This window comes from Neoarius graeffei, chromosome 8 (assembly GCF_027579695.1).
Source record: "Neoarius graeffei isolate fNeoGra1 chromosome 8, fNeoGra1.pri, whole genome shotgun sequence".
NCBI lineage: Eukaryota > Metazoa > Chordata > Actinopteri > Siluriformes > Ariidae > Neoarius > Neoarius graeffei.
In genome coordinates, this window is record NC_083576.1 from 27,776,793 (window position 1) to 27,797,154 (window position 20,362).

At 41.5% G+C, this 20,362-nt stretch overlaps 1 protein-coding gene across 5 annotated transcripts in view; it reads left to right on the forward strand.

Moving 5' to 3' along the window:
• Positions 1 to 20,362, forward strand: part of abcb7 (ATP-binding cassette, sub-family B (MDR/TAP), member 7) — a 172,016-nt gene that overhangs the window by 66,694 nt on the left and 84,960 nt on the right. For 2 of the 5 annotated variants that reach the window (XM_060927517.1, XM_060927518.1), the window contains exons 3-4: positions 18,850 to 18,921; positions 19,269 to 19,343. In XM_060927517.1, the coding sequence (XP_060783500.1) occupies positions 18,850 to 18,921; positions 19,269 to 19,343 (147 nt within the window). Of the gene's footprint in view, positions 1 to 12,802; positions 13,207 to 18,124; positions 18,235 to 18,849; positions 18,922 to 19,268; positions 19,344 to 20,362 lie in introns of those variants that run through there. The other 3 variants (XM_060927515.1, XM_060927516.1, XM_060927519.1) reach the window with 3 other exon arrangements.

Consider the following 20,362-nt stretch of genomic DNA (forward strand, 5'->3'; position numbering starts at 1 on the left):
ACAGCAAAAGCATATTAAAAATGATTGTTTCAACATTTAAATTAGTAGTTGCTAGATGTTTTCTTGTACTTGAAATATTATTTCAGATGAATTGATGAAATGTATTAAACATTTGATGTGAATATGCAAATCATATAATTATTAATATTATAAATGATTGCATGAGAGACAACCATTTTAACTTGTAATTTAAATTTTTTTTCGAGCCCTAAGGGGGCTCACCCCCCCTTGTAACCCCTCCTGCATGGCTGCGCCATGCACGTCTGACCTTGTCAGACTTTTCAGGTTTTTGAAAATTTTATACTTGCACCCATGTATATCAAGATGAAATTTTTTTTTTAATTATTATTGTGACCATAATCCAGAGTTGTGCTAAGAGACTTGTGGTAAGACTTTTGTGCTAAATAACCGGATACTGGGTGCAGTATGGATCACTGGTGGGCTGTTTTGTACATGAATAAAACATTACTAAACTAAAGCTCGTATCTTTTCTACCCAACCAAAGAATGAGGCTTTTCAATTTCAAATCATGTATGTGTGGATACTAGTATTGTACAGGTCACTGAAATAATTGTATTTCTTTGGCTTGGTGCATTCTGGGTCACCTGAATCTCTTATTCAGAATCAGAAAATGATTCTGTTGACAAGGCGAAACAAGAACAGAGACATGCAAACAAGCTGTGTTTTGTTCTCCCTCCCATGTTCATGAAGATCATTCAAGTGTCAGAACATGGGTCAGCTGCTGTTTTGGCAAAACCACTTCAGAGCCGTTTGAGACTTTTTACACTCAAGCTGTTTTTATTTTTTGGGCCTCACTTGGCTTGTGTGGACTTGGCAGCATTGTCCACCAGCAATCCATCAAATAAACTCTGAGAAGAATAGCAAATAACTCAGCTAGCATATCACCCTCGGTTTGATTTAGTAGCTCTTGCTCACAAGCAGACTCGTGTCTTTACTGTTACATTTTGAATTCATATCTCAGATTTTCCATCTCAGTATTTTTATCAGGCCACCTGTGGCTCTTAAATTTAGTAGTAGAAGACAGACATTCAGGCACACACCATTTAAGCACATTTTTGGTAACATCTCAATGATCTGAGGACATTAATACCCAGTTTTAGTCATTTGACCACTCATTTGGTTTCAATTTGCATATGGGTTTCAGTGGCCTCAAAGTTTAGGGGAATAAAAGGGTACAATTAAAATGGCTGAATCCCTTCACCATGAACCATAGGTGAGAAAAATGGAAAACTGGGGTTATCTGAGACACAGTTTCAAGGCATTTGGGGAGGAATTTCCAATTTATTGCAAACAGCAAAATAAAGTCTGAAGTGATGGCAATCAATACTAAAAATTAATAGAACTGCCATCGAGTAATGAATCAAAAAGAAGTTTGGTAATACAAAACTTTATTATTGATGTTTACAAAATCAAGTAACAGTTACAGTAACTTGGTTTTGTATTGTCATTTCTTTTTGATTCATTATTCAACTTCTGAACAATCTGATTATTGATCTAATCCTAAAGCTTCTATAATAGTGTCTGTAGTGATTGAAGTACTGAACTTGATTCAGGTTTTTTTTTTTTTTTAAATGTTCTATCTTCCCCTTTATCCTTTTTTTTTCTTTGAAAGGAACCATTGTTACCTTTTGCGCAAGTCTGTTCACTTCAGATGAATTCACATTAGGTCCATATATATATATATATATATATATATATATATATATATATATATATATAAAATCTCAAGTGATATCCCCTTTATATTAAGGAGATTAGAGTTCAAAAGATTTTTCAGATATTTTGAAAAATTAATTCATATATTTTATCACAGTATTTTCATTTGGCATTGCACTGTACTAAAGTTATAAGAAGTGACACTTCATCGGACAACGAGTGACAATTCTTGCAACAGCAACTGTACAAAAACAAATGCATATAAACTTGTGTATATTTATAATTTTAACAATTAACATTAACTGCATGACAGATGTCAAGTCTCAATATGTGACTCCCCGTATATTGCATTCTGTTGCAAGTCAAAATGTAAACAATGTCAATGTGCCAAGCATGCCGAGTGGGTGGGTTTGATCCAAATCAGGCTGTATACGATAATGGATTAGCGATCGATATTTATTTATAAATATTATATGTGTAGTGGTTAGCGCTGTCACCTCACAGCAAGAAGGTCCAGGTTCGAGCCCCATGGCTGGCGAGGGCCTTTCCGTGTGGAGTTTGCATGTTCTCCCCGTGTCCGCGTGGGTTTCCTCGGGGTGCTCCAGTTTCCCCCACAGTCCAAAGACATGCAGGTTAGGTTAACTGGTGACTCTAAATTGACCGTAGGTGTGAATGTGAGTGTGAATGGTTGTGTGTCTATGTGTCAGCCCTGTGATGACCTGGCGACTTGTCCAGGGTGTACCCTGCCTTTTGCCTGTAGTCAGCTGGGATAGGCTCCAGCTTGCCTGCGACCCTGTAGAACAGGATAAAGTGGCTAGAGATGATATGAGATATTTAGCTGACCAGCATTTATACATGGACCCACACACAGACATATTCAGGGACGGATCCAGGAAACTGGGAAGGAGGGGGTCAACCTAGTTAAGGCCAGGGGTCTGCAGTTTTTAAATATCCAGAGATACATTTTGACCTGTCAGAGACGCATTGTAAATTAAATCTCTGAAACAAAATCACCATGTCAAATTTTTTATACTAGGAACTTTTTAAAACCATTTTATTAGTCACTGAAAATGATATTGTCAGAGTTGAACATAATTACAACTGATATATGTGGTTGTATTTATGAAAATTGCATCGTCATATAATGCATTACCACATGACACACTACAGTGTAGTACACTGACCACAAAACACCTTTATATCAATAAATTACTGTTTTAGCAACTACAATCTCAGTTCACTGGGGAATTTTAAGCAGACTGTCACAGGACAGAAAAGTCTGAAATGTTCTCTGTCCATCCAAATTTCAGCCTGTCCGAATGACAGGCCAAAGGCCCGGAACAATGGGGCCGGGGCTCCAGGGCTAGATGCCTGGAGATGGCTTTTCAGCTATTTCCAGGCACATTTTTGTGATCTTCAAAGGGCAAATTACACTAGACATTAGTTGCCAATTACACTACAAACTGAACACAATTTACAAGAAAATGTCAGAAGTTTCAAGAAAAACATGTTTAAAGTTCTACCCAAGAAAACAGTAGCACACAAGTCAATTCCATTTCTAGAAAAAAAGTATGAGGGGGCAAGGATGTTCCAGTTGGTCACAACCGACTGGTACTCATACATAAGTACTATAATAACACTCATGAAACATTGTCAACAATGACTATTTTTATACTATGTTAATAATAAGTCTCATCTCATCTTATTATCTCTAGCCGCTTTATCCTGTTTTACAGGGTCGCAGGCAAGCTGGAGCCTATCCCAGCTGACTACGGGCGAAAGGACACCCTGGACAAGTCGCCAGGTCATCACAGGGCTGACACATATGCCGCTTTTCCACTACAAACGCGGCTGAGTCGGGCTGAGCCGTGCCGTGCTGAGTCGAGCTGAGTGAGGCTATTGGAGTTGCATTTCGACTACAACCGCGCTGAACCGTGCTGGCTGGAAGTGGGTGGACACATTGGGTGGAGTTAGCGAAAGTCGGTGGACGTCACGTGATGTCGTTAAGCAGCGCAAACAGTGACATCAGTGAGCTTTTAAGCGGTAGTCTCACGACCCGAATAGTAAACAATAAACATGGACATGGAGTCGTTGGTGTTGCTGGTCTTGGTTCTGTGGCTTGTTGTCACCGACAACGCCAACAGATACTGACAAGAGCATATAGATGAGGCGAGGCGCATAAGGCTTCAGAAATTCTCGTAATTCGTAATTCTTCTTCTTCCGGGTTTACGATGTTTACAGATCCCAGCGTGCTCGCGGGGCGTGTGTGGGCATGTGAGGACACTCCTCCTCACCAATCAGTGCACAGGGGAGTGTCTGCTCATGCCCCCAGCCTCACTCAGCTCGCTTTGGCTCGCTTCAGCCCCACTCCAAAACGGTGCGAGTTTTAGGGGCTAAGCAGGGCTGAAGCGAGCTGAGTCGTGCTGTTTTTTGGTAGTCGAAATGCGAGCCGTGTCGGGCTGAAGTGAGCTGAAAAAGGGCAGTGGAAAAGGGCCAATAGACACAGACAACCATTCACACTCACACCTACGGTCAATTTAGAGTCACCAGTTAACCTAACCTGCATATCTTTGGACTGTGGGGGAAACCGGAGCACCTGGAGGAAACTCACGCGGACACGGGGAGAACATGCAAACTCTGCACAGAAAGGCCCTCGGCAGCCATGGGGCTCGAACCCGGACCTTCTTGCTGTGAGGCGACAGCACTAACCACTACACCACTGTGCCGCCCTGTGTTACATCTAAAACTAAATAAAAAAGGAAACACAAAATAAGTAAAATGCACCCATAAAGTCATTGTTGGTGATAAATTGTGTCACATTCATCTCATTATCTTAGGCATAGCAGTGGGTTTAAAAACAGGCTGATGAATATATGGACTAGTTGAATAAGGACTTATTGTTGAGTCTCTAAAATAGTCATTGAATTAAGTGACTTTTGTAGGGAAAATTAGGTCTTTATCAACCTGTTAAAAATACACCAGCATGCAGGAAATGACATCTAATTAATTAAAAATTTTCTGGGGGAGGACCCCCAGACCCCTCGCCAGTGTGTTTCCCTCCCCCCCCCCCAATTAAAAATGCTTCTGACACCCCTGTTATATAGTCATGTGTGTCATCTATAAAAGTTTGCTTGCATTAGCACAGACCATTGGCAGAGACTCAATAATTATGTCTGAGGTTTTTCTCTCTCCATCAATTTCTTCTTTTCTTGTTGTTGATAGCTTGTTAAAAAGCATGCCTGAGCAAACTTTTTTCTTGAAAAATTATCATGTCAGGTACACGAGAGAGACTGATGTATGTGCAGAAGTAATCAGTTTAATAAAGTGCAGTATATCTACAAAGTGCAAACTATACAGAGATAAATACACAATGGCAAACAGTGCAAGACGGCAGGCTAGATAAGAATCGTGAAGACAGGCAAAAGGGTCGGTCGAGGTGCAAACAGTACATCAAAGGCTAAGCGAGGACAAGAACGAGAACCAGGAACTCAAGAACACGGATAGAAAGGCTCAGTAATACATACTTGCACATCGTAATACATCGCAATGCACATGCATCAGCACAGTCCTTAAATAAGCATACATGGGCGAAAGGTGGGGTACACCCTGGACAAGTCACCAGGTCATCACAGGGCTGACACATAGACACAGACATCCATTCACACTCACATTCACACATACGGTCAATTTAGAGTCACCAGTTAACCTAACCTGCATGTTTTTGGACTGTGGGGGGAAACCGGAGCACCCGGAGAAAACCCACGTGGACACGTGGAGAACATGGAAACTCCGCACAGAAAGGCCCTCGTTGGCCATGGGGCTCGAACCCAGACCTTCTTGCAGTGAGGTGACCGCGCTAACCACTACACCACCGTGCCGCCGTTAATAATAAGTCTGTAAGAAAATTAGTAATTAACAAAACACCTATTCTTGCATAAGAGTTAAAATTTTGAATATGAGATTCCATGTAACTTTGGAACAAAATAACTTTCAAAATCACTCAAAACTAGACATGGTAATATCATTTGGCGTTCAAACTAAAATCTGCTGGACTAGAACTTAGAAAATTGAAGAAAACGCCGCAAAAGAGAAACCAACTGAAACGGTGAAAGTGATGATCATTCCATTACCGTGTGAATAGTCTTTTATGAATGTGTACAGTGGTGCTTGAAAGTTTGTGAACCCTTTAGAATTCTCTACCGTATATTTCTGCATAAATATGACCTAAACTATCAGATTTTCACACAAGTCCTAAAAGTAGATAAAGAGAACCCAGTTAAACAAATATTTTAAGCCTAGGTCACAACCAGACGTACGATTTTTTTGGCCGTGCGATTTTTGGCGTTTCCCAAATCGCTGTGGTTTTTTTTTTTTTGTTTGTTTTGTTCGTGGAGAAAGGCGCACGTTGGCCGTAAGTTTGTCTTGCAACCTGAAAAAAATGTAAGCGCCCATAGAGTTTGTTTGACATGACAAAGAACCTCTGCGGCCAGTCTACGGCTCGAAAATCAGCACGTCACACGCGCGCCCTTCGTGCGTTTCTTGCGTTTTTTGCACGTAGACCGGCCATAGGAGCACGTATGGCCGGTTGTGACCGAGGCTATACTTGGTCAGTTATTTATTGAGGAAAATGATCCAATATTACATATCTGTGAGTGGCAAAAGTATGTGAACCTTTGCTTTCAGTATCTGGTGTAACCCCCTTGTGCAGCAATAACTGCAACTAAACATTTCTGGTAACTGTTGATTAGTCCTGCACACCGGCCCATTCCTCTGTACAGAACAGCTTCAACTCTGGGATGTTGGTGTGTTTCCTCACATGAACTGCTCGCTTCAGGTCCTTCCACAACATTTCGATTGGCTTAAGGTCAGGACTTTGACTTGGCCATTCCAAAACATTAACTTTATTCTTCTTTAACCATTCTTTGGTAGAACGATTTGTGTGCTTTGGGTCGTTGTCTTGCTGCATGACCCACCTTCTCTTGAGATTCAGTTCATGGACAGATGTCCTGACATTTTCCTTTAGAATTCGCTGGTATAATTGAGATTTCATTGTTCCATCAATGATGGCAAGCCGTCCTGGCCCAGATGCAGCAAAACAGGCCCAAACCATGATACTACCACCACCATGTTTCACAGATGGGATAAAGTTCTTATGCTGGAATGCAGTGTTTTCCTTTCGCCAAACATAACGCTTCTCATTTAAACCAAAAAGTTCTATTTTGGTCTCATCCATCCACAAAACATTTTTTCAATAGCCTTTAGGCTTGCATGGTATACCGGTACCAGTATAGTATCGCGGTACTGAGGCATTTAAAACGGTACTATACTGCATTTGTAAAGTATCGGTACTTGCAAAAGCGCGGCAAACTCACCACGTGACGTCGCGTTGTAACTAGGCTACAGCTGAGTGGAGCAGGAGAGGAGAATGGCTGCTGCACCTGTCAATCCCCTAGTTGAGAAACCAGGAGCGCAAAGTGCAATATGGAAGTATTTTGGCTTTACCCCAGATGCGGACGGCTAACCAATAAACTCAGATGCACCCGTTTGCAAACGGTGTTTAAAAACATGTCTGGCGAAGGGCGGCAACACCTCCAACCTTGCTAAACACTTAAAAGACAACCACCCAGACCTGCATGCAGAGCTCAGGGAACGACAGGTAACTCATGAACTGTAATGTTTTTTTTTTCTTAAAATTCCAGGGAGCCATTAAGCTTAAAATATTTTTGGGAAGTGAGCAAGTCACGTCAGGCCAAAAAAGTCACAACTTTGCATGTATAACGGCATACGCCTTCAATAGCGGAGAATGCAACATGCAGGCATCGGCGTCGCCAGGGGTATTTTACTGGGGCACGTGCCCCAGTATAGATCTGTAGTGCCCCAGTAAAAAAAATCCAGTGACGAAACGCTCTGAATTTTAAACTTGGGAATAGCTGCAATTTAATTAATTCATAACGTGGGGTGGGCTAACCGATGCGCGAAGAAGACCATCTACAATGCTTTTACATTGGTAGTTTTGGCTGGCCTCGCGCACACTAAGCAATGTGAAAAAAGTGTGCGCGTGACATGAGTAACATCTTGGTTGCTATGGGGACCGCAGACTCCAGCAGCCCTCAGATGCAATGAAATTCAGAGCAGGGGAAACCATCTCTCCGTGTTTTTCAACTGTTTACAGGTTAGTAGACAGTAATTCCACTGTCATTTTTGTAACACACACACACACACACACACACACACACACACACACACACACACACACAGTGGTGCTTTTAGAGGCTTTTGGATTGTGTTTAGAGATGTTCAATGCTGAAAATGCGTGTGCTTACAAAGATATGTTTGGTGATTTAAAAGGTATCAAGTGTGAATACTGTTGGCCATTAAGTACTCTTGGTTGAGTTTAAAAACTCGGCGGTGTTGTATTGTATGTTAATATGTTCTTTTACAATATTACCAACAGTATAAGTATTACATTGCTATTATCACAAATGTTGCAAATATTCATACTGTTATTATTAAATGATTGACCTGGATTCAGTGTCCTCGTAATCATTTTGAGTTTTACAGCTCTAGTGACTAGTTTTAAGCCAGGCCGTTTCTAAATATAAATATCAATATATAAATATATATTACATAAAATATAAATATAAATATAGTGCAAAATTTTTAGCTCGCGCGCTTCGCGCGCTCGCATACATTTCCTGTGCCCCTTTTGTGCCCCAGTATGGTCTTGGGTCTAGTGACGCCCCTGCATGCAGGCTACCCTTTTCAAATGCAATAGCTCAGTAGCCTAGTTAATAGTTCAATGTGCACTCACAGCGACCAACCACATTTCACATTGTCCAATATTGTACACCTAAAAAGTTTGATTCAGTTCGTAACACCCTCGCTCAAAGACGATCAGTAGTCTTTCACAAAACAAATTTAGTGATGTGTCGGAGAACCGGCTCTCTGAAATGACAACGGGAGCAGCGATCGCAGGCTGCTTGTTAGGAGCCGTAGGTGCTGCACTGTCTCTCGCTCCCTCATGCCGTGCGCTGCTGCACGGAGACCAGTAAGGTTTTTTTTCCCCCTTCGGTGCCTCATCTTGTCACACTCTCCCATGCGAGAACTCCGCAGATACAACATTGACCAATCGAGTGTAGCTTTCATTTAAAAAGAAGCGGAGGGGAAAATTAGAGAGGGGGAATTTTCTCACACACACTAAGGTTGACTGTATTTGGAAAATAAAGCCATACTGTAAATGATACACAAGGCGGTGGTCGGTGTAGCAGTCAGCACTGGGCATGACCCCAGGTATGAAGTACATCAGACAAGTCTTTCTGGTGGACAAGGATGTAGTCCAGTAGGTGCCAGTGTTTTGAGCGTGGGTGTTGCCGTGTGGTCTTGAATCTGGCTTTTTGTTGAAAGACAGAGTTGGTAATGTGGAGTTCCTGTTCAGCACATAACTCCAAGAGCACTCTGCTGTTGTCATTGCAGCGCCCTATCCCATGTTTTCCAAGTACTTTGGGCCATAACCCGTGTTCAGAGCCAACTCTTGCATTGAAGTCTCCCAAAACAATGACTTTATCCTCTTTGTCCACTTTTCGCAGGAGTTCTCTGAGGCTGGAGTAGAACACATCCTTGGTGGTGGGGTCTGCCAGTAAGGTGGGAGCATAGACACTGATCAGAGTTGCAAACTTGTCTTCAGCAAGGGGAATCCGTAAGGACATATTAGTCTGTCCGAGTGACCCACTGGTAGGGTTTCAGGCTTGCTTGCAATTTTTGTCTTGATCATGAAGCCATCTCCTGACATTCTCTCCTCTTCTTGCGCCCGTCCAGACCAGTAAAGGGTGTAGCCTGCTCCATGTTCTGTGAGTGATCCTTGTTTGGCAAATCTGACTTCACTGAGTGCAGCTATGTCTATGTTGAGTCTTGTGAGTTCTCTTGCTATGAGTGCTGAGCGTCTCTGTGGGCAATTGGCTCGCTCAGAGTCTTGCATTGTGCGCACATTCCAGCATGCAATGTTCAGCAAAGCTGATTTCTTCTTTCTTCTGTTGCTCGTACCACTTGAAAGGGATGCCTGTTGACTGCAGCCAGCCAACCAGGGGTGTGATGAGACAAGCTTTCTTTGAGCCAGTTTTTCCAGGCCCTTCCCCATTTGGGCAAGCAGTGCTGTCCCTAAATAGGGCTGCTTGGACGCTCAGGGCGCTGCCGAACAATGCTGTTGTCTCGGGTCAGCACTGAACGACCCATGCTTCTGAGCTGCCTGCATGCAGCGTTAAGGCTGCGGCTGCCAGTGCCATCCAGCACCTGCCGTTTTGTCTCTTCCCCATCGCTGCCGGACTTCTTCCCGCCTGCGCTCCGTGCAGACCTCTCGCGCAAACCTATCCCACTCTTCAGGCTGCACGTCCTTCCTCAGTGGACTAAGATGGCTGAGACGACCTTGTAGCTGTAGGTTTCGGGTTAGGGTGTCCTTCTCCTAGCCTTAGTGTCAAGACGCTGGCCTGCAAGGCAGCAGGTGGTTTTATTACAGAGTGCATGTCTCCTAGCCTTTGCCTAAGGAGGCTTACCCTACAAGGCAGCAAGGGGCTGATTGGTGAGTGCCAGGGCATATCCACGCACTGGTGGGCCTGCACACTGCACCTCTGGGGCTCAGACCTGCTCCGAGATCCCTCATAGTTCGGCGTTACCTATGGTGTGCCAGTGAGGAGGCACTGTGAGAGTCTTGGTGTGGCAGCCGTAAAACTATCAGGAGAGGGCTTACGGACTTGGCCTCTCTTTTCGCTCATGGAGCTAGGTGGTGGCTGCAGCTGGAAGCAGAATGACAAGCACACACTCACACAACTGCAACACTACAGCACACACACATCCTGTGCATAAGCACCACACCACGACATTACAAAAAACATGTATTACCCAGCATCCTCGCTTCTCCTATGATCATTTTGTTTTTTTCTTCCCAATTTGTAATGGCGATTCTGACTGACTCGCTTCAGGCGTACATGCGCCTTTCTGTGTGTGTTCTTAAAGTGGTGCATATAGTGTTTACTATCCCCCTATTAAGTAGTTATTGTCAGGTCAGTCAATTTTGGCTGCTACCGGTAAACATGTAATCTGGTACTACCTGTTTCATGGTCGGGTGGCCGGCGACTAAACTGGCTCAACCCACCTGTTTGTTTACAAGCAGTGTGGGTCTGGGTGGATAGACACCCGGCAAAACTAAAAACAATATTTGCAAAGGGCGGATGAGCTCTTTTATGAGCCAGCGGCCATCTATCACTCTGCAACTCTCCAGCACCTCCATCGTCTCAACTTAAGTTCTGCCATGGAATCAAGGTCCTGGAGCAGCCAGGTGGCCTTGGTTTGTGCACCCAAGTCCGTAAAACTATGCACACACTGTCCTATGAAATGTTCAGTGATTCTTTCTTGTGCAACAAAAACTTCAGACAACGCTGGCCAGCAATTTGTCACAACTCGCTTATGAAAAACCCATGGTAGAGTTTTGGAATGATCTGAAGAACGTGATTCTCGACTCGTACAAAAGCAATTGGTACTAAAAAGAAAGTAAATCAAGATTGGTTTGACGATAATGATGCTGAAATAAAAATACTTATTGAATGTAGAAGAGCTGCTTTTATCAAGTGGCAGAGGAACCCGAGAACAAGATCATCAAAGACTAATTTAACAAGAGCAAGAAACGAACTACAACAGCATACCCGTGAACTAAAGAATCAGTGGTGGAAGGACAAAGCTGCACAGCTTCAGGAGCTAGCAGATAAACAGAATTCAAAAGCCTTCTTTGTTGTAATGAAGGCTGTCTATGAACCTAGTACACACGGCCCAACTCCGTTGCGTACTATAGCTGGAACGCTGGTGAAGGATCCTGAATCCATTCAGACACGCTGGAGGGAGCACTTTTACGATCTGCTGAATCACGAAGTTGAAGTTGACTTGACATTTATCAATGAGCTTAGACAGTTTCCAATGAGACATAATCTTGCTGACCCGCCAACACAACATGAAGTCAGTATGGCCATTAAGTCGTTGAAGAATGACCAGGCGAGTGGTCCTGATGGAATTCCAGCTGAAGTACTGAAGTACGGTGGACCAGCAATGGCTCAGCGTCTTCACGACTTTGTAAAGTGTATTTGGACTGAAGAACAAGCACCGGCTGACCTTAAAAATGCACTGATCGTTACCATCTATAAGAAAGGAGACAAGGCTGATTGCGACAATTATAGGGGCATATCACTGCTGTCCACCGTTGGTAAATTGTTTGCAAAGATCATACTAAACCGGCGTACACAAATTGCAGAGGACGCCCTACCCGACACACAGTGCGGCTTTCGACCTGCAAGAGGCACCATCAACATGATCTTCGCCTTACGGCAAGTGCAAGAAAAGTGTAGGGAACAAAGAACTCCTCTCTACACAGCCTTTTTCGACCTGACTTTTGACACGGTGCACATATGTGAAGGTCAACAAGTGGAACCATTTTCCTGTGAAAGTTGGTGTTAAACAAGGATGCGTATTAGCACCCACGCTGTTTGCTCTATTCATGGGTGCTGTCCTGCAATTGGCAGAGCCACAGCTGAGAAACCTTGGAGTACAAATAACTTTCCGATTCGATGGTAATATGTTCAACCTACAGCGCCTACAGGCTAAAACTGTAGTCGTGGAACTTCAATACGCTGATGATGCTGCCATCTGCTCAACTACAGAAGCTGGGCTGCAGAGAATAACAGATGCCTTTGCAGAAGCCTACAAACGTCTTGGTCTATCACTGAACTGTACCAAAACGGAGGTTCTGTATCGGTCTCCCTCTGATACCACCTCCCCAACCACTACGCAGCCTGAAATCACTGTTGATGGAATCACTCTCCAGTTTCACACTTTAAGTATCTTGGTAGCTATGTGGCAAGTGATGTTTCTCTTGATCGCGAGATAAACAACAGGATTAGCTCTGCCGCAGCAGCTTTCGGCAAGCTGCGCAAGCGTGTTTTCGACAACCATGATCTTGAGTTGGAGACCAAAATACGTGTATACCAAGCCATCGTGATACCAACACTTCTGTATGGCTCTGAAACGTGGACTACCTATCGCTACCAAGTGAAACAACTCGAGAAATTCCACCAAAGATATCTTCGAACAATCATGAATGTGAAATGGTATGATCGTGTCACCAATGCTGCAGTTCTTGACCGAGCTTGCCTGACAAGTATCGAGGCTATGTTACATCAAAATAGACTAAGGTGGTACAGACATGTGGTGAGAATGGATGCACAACGTCTCCCAAAGCAACTTCTCTTCAGTCAACTCTCTACTGGAACACGTTGTGTTGGTGCTCCTAAGAAGAGGTACAAGGATGCCCTTAAAAAAGCTTTAAAGACTGCAAGATTGATGACTGGTTTACAGCCCCAGCAGATTGGTTTGGCAGTAGAGAACGGTTTGCAATGGCATCAAGACCTTTGAGACCAATAGACGGAAAGCTGAAGAGGAAAGACGTGCAAAGCGAAAAGCTGCTGAAGCTCATCATCGTAATTACGTTTGTGGGTAATTATATGGATCTCTGATGCCTGCTGGAAGAGAAGAGCAGGGAGGATTGGGAATCGAGCGGCAGTCATTTGTTTACACCTGATACCAAAACTTGTAGCGTCCTAGCGACTATCACAAAGATGTGGGCAAAAAGCCCAGAAACTCCTATTTACCCGGGCAAAAACAATACAGAATTTATCTTGTAGTGTCCTGATCTCCAGATCTTTAACCCAGCCACATATAAAAAGTTGTTCGCCTCCCTGCTCTTCCAAGTTTTCATCTGTGTGTCCGTGTAGAATAATGTCTGCAGCACCAGGTAATTTGAGATGTCGGGGAACTCGACGGATGGATAATTTTCAAACTCAATGAATGAATAACTTTATTTAAACACAATAAGTTGATCAGCAGAGCTGGTGGGGTCATGCAGGTACAGGTACAAATAATTGCAAATACAAAAGTCTAAAAATATACACAATCTTTTGGAAAAAACTAAATGTGAAGATAATTAACAGATTTTAAGTTAATTACTAGTATGCATAACTATTGTCTTTGTATTTAGTTAAGGCTACAATATGATCAAATTTTATTCTACTAATGTCAAATTTTAGGTGGTAAATTTTTCTTTCATAGGAAAAATCCTTCTTTGTTGGTGTGTAAGGATCTAATCCCATTGAGTGGTTTCTATATCCACTTCTTTTGAGTGTACTTCTTGGTTTAACCTGCTTGTTTGCTGTACACAAACATGGCAATAAGTTCCTATGTTAATCAATCAGACTCCATTTTTGGATCATTAATCCCTTTTGACTGAGAATGCCCTGCATACATGGTTTGGCTTTTGGCACATCCATACAGTTTTAAATACAATACCTACAATCTAAAAATTTGGTTTTATTGCATTTATTTAAATTCCCATCTGTAACAGGGAGTGATGTTGCATCCCATTAATACACTTTTTAAAATGGATTATTATCCCCTGCCCAAACAAAGTTTGGCAGGGGATATAGAAACAAGTTCCGTCCGTCCGGTCACGTTTTCGTTTCCTGGCCATATCTTTAAAACTACTGAAGATATCTTCATGAAACTTTGCATACATATCAAGCAACATGTGAACTGGTGCCTTTTGCCATTTTTTTTTTTTTTTAAGTATTTTTCAAATTTTTACATCAAAAATAGATTTCTAAGAGCAATGTTCGTTTCCGGAGCATATATCCAAAACTATTCATGAAACTGATTTGAAACTTGGTATACATGTTAATAAGGTGATATTTTACAAGGTTTTTAGTTTTATAATTCATCTTTGCAATATTGATAGTCATTGTTATAGGCAAAACAAAGTGTGCCTTTTTCATACTAAGAAATTTTAATTTTTTCATGTTTCCATGGGAATAATTTCAGACTTAGTCTCTCAGGTTAGTCTTAGGGGTAGGTTTTGTTTCTGGAGCAGAACTTAAAAACTGAGTGGTATGGTCTTGAAAGTTGGTATATATGTTAAGTTGGTATGTGCCTTTTGATACTAAGAAATTTTAATTTTTAGCTCACTTGGACCAAAGGTCCGGTGGGCTTATGCCATGGGCTGCTGAAGTCAGTGTAAAGAGGTAGGATTGGTTTCCTGCAGCAGAACTTGAAAAATATGACAAATAATATCTTGAAACTTGGTATATAGTTGGTATATAGGGTGGGGGATATAGATGACTCTGTCTTCTAATAGAAGAATAGATGAGCCAAAATAATTGGGATCTTTTTTAATAGGCCCCGACTCAGTACAAGTATGAATAAGTGGGCCTTAAAGCAGAAAAGGTTGAGAACCCCTGCTCTACAGGGCCTGGATCTTGATGCATGTAATGCTGAGAGGACAGTCCACCTATGGTGGATGGAGGGACAGCATGAATGGCGCCCACAGTTTACAGAGGCTGCACAGGAAGCTGATGTAGATGAGAAGTTGTTTAATTTCCTCCTAAATTCAGTGGCAAACTGAATGATAAAACAGTAGTGCAGTATAGACTCCTGTTTTTTTTTTATAATGTTTTTACTTTTATAATTCATCTTTGCAATATTGCTAGTCATTGTTACAGGCAAAAGGGTAATTCCGCCCCAAATCACCAGATTTAGAAAAATGTTCGCCACTGACCATCTCAGATTTGCTTCATACTTTCTGGAAATATTGTCAGTGTGCCCAATAAATAGTGTACAAAATTTTAGGCTTGTACCTTTATTAGTTTCTGAGAGATAGGGGCTTTAAAAAAGGGGCGTGGCCCCAATTTCACTGTTGAAACGCGTGCTACAGAAAACGGACCTAACTTCCATAAGTCATTACTTTTAAACTACTCATGCAAGATACATGAAATTTTCAAGGATTGTTCTTCAATGCCAGACGCCTTTAAATACTAAAATGGAAAGTTCACAGTTAAATATTTACCAAGTTACGACTTGCTGAAAATCATAAAGTCTTCTATCGTGCTTTGGAGCAACTCTGACCCCCCATATCTCCACATTAAAGCACACCAGATCTTTCAAATGTTCTTATTTATTACTCCTGTTATAGTACTCTTTAGGCAACTAGGTATGTATTCAAAAGAAATCAAACATTGAAGAACAATCCTTGAAAATTTCAAGTATCTTGCATAAATAGTTTAAAAGTAATGACTTATGGAAGTTAGGTCTGTTTTCTGTAGCATGCGTTTTAACAGTGAAACTGGGGCCATGCCCCTTTTTTTAAGCCCCTATGGTCATATACGTGTGTGTGTGTGTGTGTGTGTGTGTATAAAATCACACACACACACACATATATATATATATATATATATATATATATATATATATATATATATATATATATATAAAATAAAAATATATATACACACACACAAACACGTGTGTGTACAGTGCAATGCAATAATGAGTACACCCTCTTTGAAAAGTAACATTTCACACAATATGACAAGGAACACAAATATATATTTCCAAAATGTTCCCAGACTAAGTTAAACACAGGTTCTGTTGAGCTTTTGAACTCAAAACAAAGGCTAATAATATAACTTAAATGATTTTTATTTCAGTTTTAGTGAAATTTGTGTGGTGCAGAAATGAGTACACCCCACTGAAGGGCTCTGAGTAAAGCAACTTTTTAGGCTACCAATGTGGACCTGAACAAACAATTAACCACAGGTGAGTCTAATTAGTCATTACACAGGTGTTAATTAGGCAGTTGGCTACAAAAGGCTGTTACCTAAAGCAAACCACCCTTTCCCATTTCCTGCTGTCAGCAATGGCACCTCATGGCCAGGAAATGTCTCTGGATTTGAGAAAGCGGGTTATTGCTTTACACAAGAGAGGTGAGGGCTACAAGAAGATCAGTAAAACCTTACTTATCAGTAAGAACACGGTTGCAAAAGTGATCCAAAAATTCAAGACAGATGGAACTGCAGCCAAAGTACAGAGACGTACAGGCCGGCCAAGAAAATTAACACCCAGGCAGGAGCGGCTTGTAATGAGAAAAGTTGAGGAAAATCGGCATGCAAGTGCACAACAGGTATCTAAGGAAGTAGAGACTGAAATTGGAGTGAATGTGTCACGTGACACAATATGCCGTACAGTGCAGCGGAATGGCATGCATGGGTGTCGTCCCCGAAGGAAGCCTCTCCTAAAGCCCAGTCACAAAAAAGCCCATCTAGAGTTCGCCAGGGCACATGCTGAAAAGGATGAAGGCTACTGGGACTCTATACTCTGGAGTGATGAGACCAAAATCAATCTTTTTGGAACTGATGGCTTCAAAACAGTCTGGCGTCGCAAGGGTGAGGAGTACAAGGAAAAATGCATGGTGCCCACAGTGAAACATGGAGGGGGTAGTGTTCTTATGTGGGGTTGCATGAGTGCTGCGGGTGTTGGAGAACCGCATTTCATTGATGGCATCATGAATTCTCAAATGTACTGCTCTATACTGAAAGCTAAGATGCTTCCATCACTTCGGGCCATTGGTCGTCGTGCCATTTTTCAACATGACAATGACCCAAAACACACATCTAAGGCCACTGCTGACTTTCTGAAGAGGAACAGGGTGAGAGTGATTCCATGGCCAAGTATGTCACCTGATCTGAACCCTATAGAGCATCTTTGGGGAATACTGAAGAGGCAGGTTGAGCATCACTCTCCATCCAACATCCAGGCTCTGAAAGATGTCATCCTTGAAGAATGGAAAAAGATTGATGTAGCCAAATGTTGTCAACTTGTGCACTCCATGCCAAGGAGGCTTGGGGCTGTCATTGCAAATAATGGAGGCCATACAAAGTACTCAATGTACTGGATGTAACTGAGTTTGTTGTGGGGTGTACTCACTTTTGCTCCACCCCACTTTCACGGAAACAGAAAAATATGTAATTTAAGGCATCTTTTCACCTTTCTGCTTGAGTTATAATGTAAGAACATAGTGCAATAAACATCATCAAGGAACTGTTTGGGACATATTGTTTGTGTTCATTTTAATACTGTGAAAAATGTCGTTTTTCGGGGGGGTGTACTCATTATTGCATTGCACTGTGTGTGTGTGTATGTGTGTGTGTGTATGTATGTATGTATATGTGTGTATATATATATATATATATATAGAGAGAGAGAGAGAGAGAGAGTGCTGTCAAAGTTAACGCGATAATAACGCGTTAACGCGATCTCAATTTATCACGATTTTAAAAAAAATAGTGCCGTTAACACAAATTCTAATATGGCCCTGCGAGTCACCTGTAGTTCCTGTTGAGGCTTGTCGCGCGCTGCTTCAATAAGAGTACGTGTGAGTGATGGAGAAAGGTGTAGACATATAAACATCCTCGCCGCCATATTGGATGGGGCAAAGTGGAGATTCTTCAACCGTCTCTGGTATAGCGTCTAGACAGTAGCCGAGAATAAAGATGCCTCATTCATGTGCTGCGTTTAACTGTACCAACAGGTTTACCGTCCAAACGAGATCACATGGGATTACCTTTCACAGGTGAGACTGGAAAAATACTTTTCAATACTGTTCCTTCAGTCTTCAGTTTCCCAGCTCATCTCCACCGGGTAGGTGTAGAGTTATAAGCAGTGAGAATTAGATAATACAGTGCCACACTATGATGAACGTTTTTGAACGTATGATGAATGTTTTTATTTTTATCTGTTTTTTTCTTCTTTTATGGCAAATACTTCTCTTCAAAAGAAATTGAGTAAAATAAAACATTTTTTAATTTTCACAGTGATATGCACTTTATTTTTCATCCCTTGGTTTTCTCATCTAATATGGAAGTTATGGATGTCAGTGGCTGTGACAAGACGTGTTATGCTCTGCAATTAAAAAAAAAAAAACATTGGTACAAAGCAAGCCCATTTACTTTTTTATGCTGATAAGAGAATTACAATGGTTTTTCATGTGACAAAAATGTGCAATTAAATTGCAATTAATCGCGAGTTAACTATGACAGTCGCGACATTAATCGCGATTAAATATTTTAATCGCTTGACAGCACTAATATATACACACACACACACGCGCGCACACATTTTATTTATTTATATATATATATATATATATATATATATATATATATATATATATATATATAAACCCTGCCTGCTGCCCTAGTAGTCTAGTACGTCATTTACTTCATTTTTCCTCTTTGTTTTCTTTGATCATTACAGGTTCGCAATCTGTCAACAACATGGACATCCAGTCGAGGAGATGCCAAACGACAAGTCCTGGAAACCATAAAAGTACATTTAATTATCTTCCTTGTATTAAATGATCTTGTGAATGTCGACATCCATGTTTTGGTGTGGTACTGTATCTCATTTTGTGATAAACTTTATTCCTGCATAATTGTTGGGGGGGGGGTTGTCATTGTTCTCTTTCTTTTATCATGCATTATCTGCTCTGATATAACCTTTAAAATTGATATGGGTTGATAAAGCACTCAAGATAATCTCTCTTCTTGTTTCTCTTTAAAACACTGTAGGTTTTTTTTTTTAATTGATCGACTGAAGTTTAACTAAAACATTAAGTGCACTAAAGATTTCCATGATGAAAATATTATGGTTAATTATTTATATTTGTCTTTCAGCATTTAAAGATACCAGAGAGGACGTGCTGGCATGGTCATGCAGGGGGAGGCCTGAGTGCAGATCCAAAAAATTTGGTAAGGTTTATTGTTTGGAATGACTCTATGGTGGACAAAAAAAGTTCAATCTGTGTCTACGTGATTTTATGCATTGCGCTGGTGTGATAATTCTATGAATGAACATGTATTGGAGGTCTTATCTGACTAGCTAACTCCGCATAAAAGATCGGGTCAGTATTTACACTGGGCTGAATTCAAACGAGTTTTCTTCTCATTGTTCAGACGAAAGTGAAATGAAGCTCATCACTTTTTAAAAATTTTCTCCTCATCATTTGCCTCATTGGATGTGACCAAGCACAGGTGTTGACTACTTTTAATTTGATTTACTTTGTCCATTTGTCATTCTGTCAGTGCCTAATTTTTTGTTACCAGATTGACTGACAGGATTAAGGTGTTTTGGGTTTTTTTTCGCAACAGTAATGGCAGCAGGTGGTTTGACGGCATAAACAGGTTGGTTGGCACGTGCAGGCGCATGGTGGCTCTAGGGAGTTGAGTTGCGTGGGATGCCAGGCACCACCTGCAACGGCTACTGCTGCTTTCTGCCTAGGCCATATGACACCACATCCCTTGGCAGCTCAACAGTATGTCTCTGTTTGCAGTCTCAGAGAAGCCTTTACCTTCTAAACTTCTAATCTTGGCCATCTCTTTTTCGAGGATGAAAACTTGCAGGTACTTGTTCTTGGTTGGAGGGTGCTGTTGTGTAACATGTCCAAAGTGTTGATTTGAGCAAAATATAGATTGTTTTGAGGTGACATACCCCTTTTACATAAGTTGACACAATTCCCTGAGGCCTTAATGAAATGTCTGTGACATGCTTTGGTCAAAATACCACAAGGATAAAGCAGCACAGCTCCCTTCTCACCCTGTTTAAACAGTACTGTTCAAAACAGACTATTTCTGTGCCTGTACCTTTTAAAAGTAGACGGCCTTTCGATTTCATAAAATCTGTGAAATTTAGCTCCCTCTGAAATTTGGTCATTGAGAGATATCAACAAAAAAGCCCAGACCATTCTGTGGCTGGGAAGTTATTTAATTTG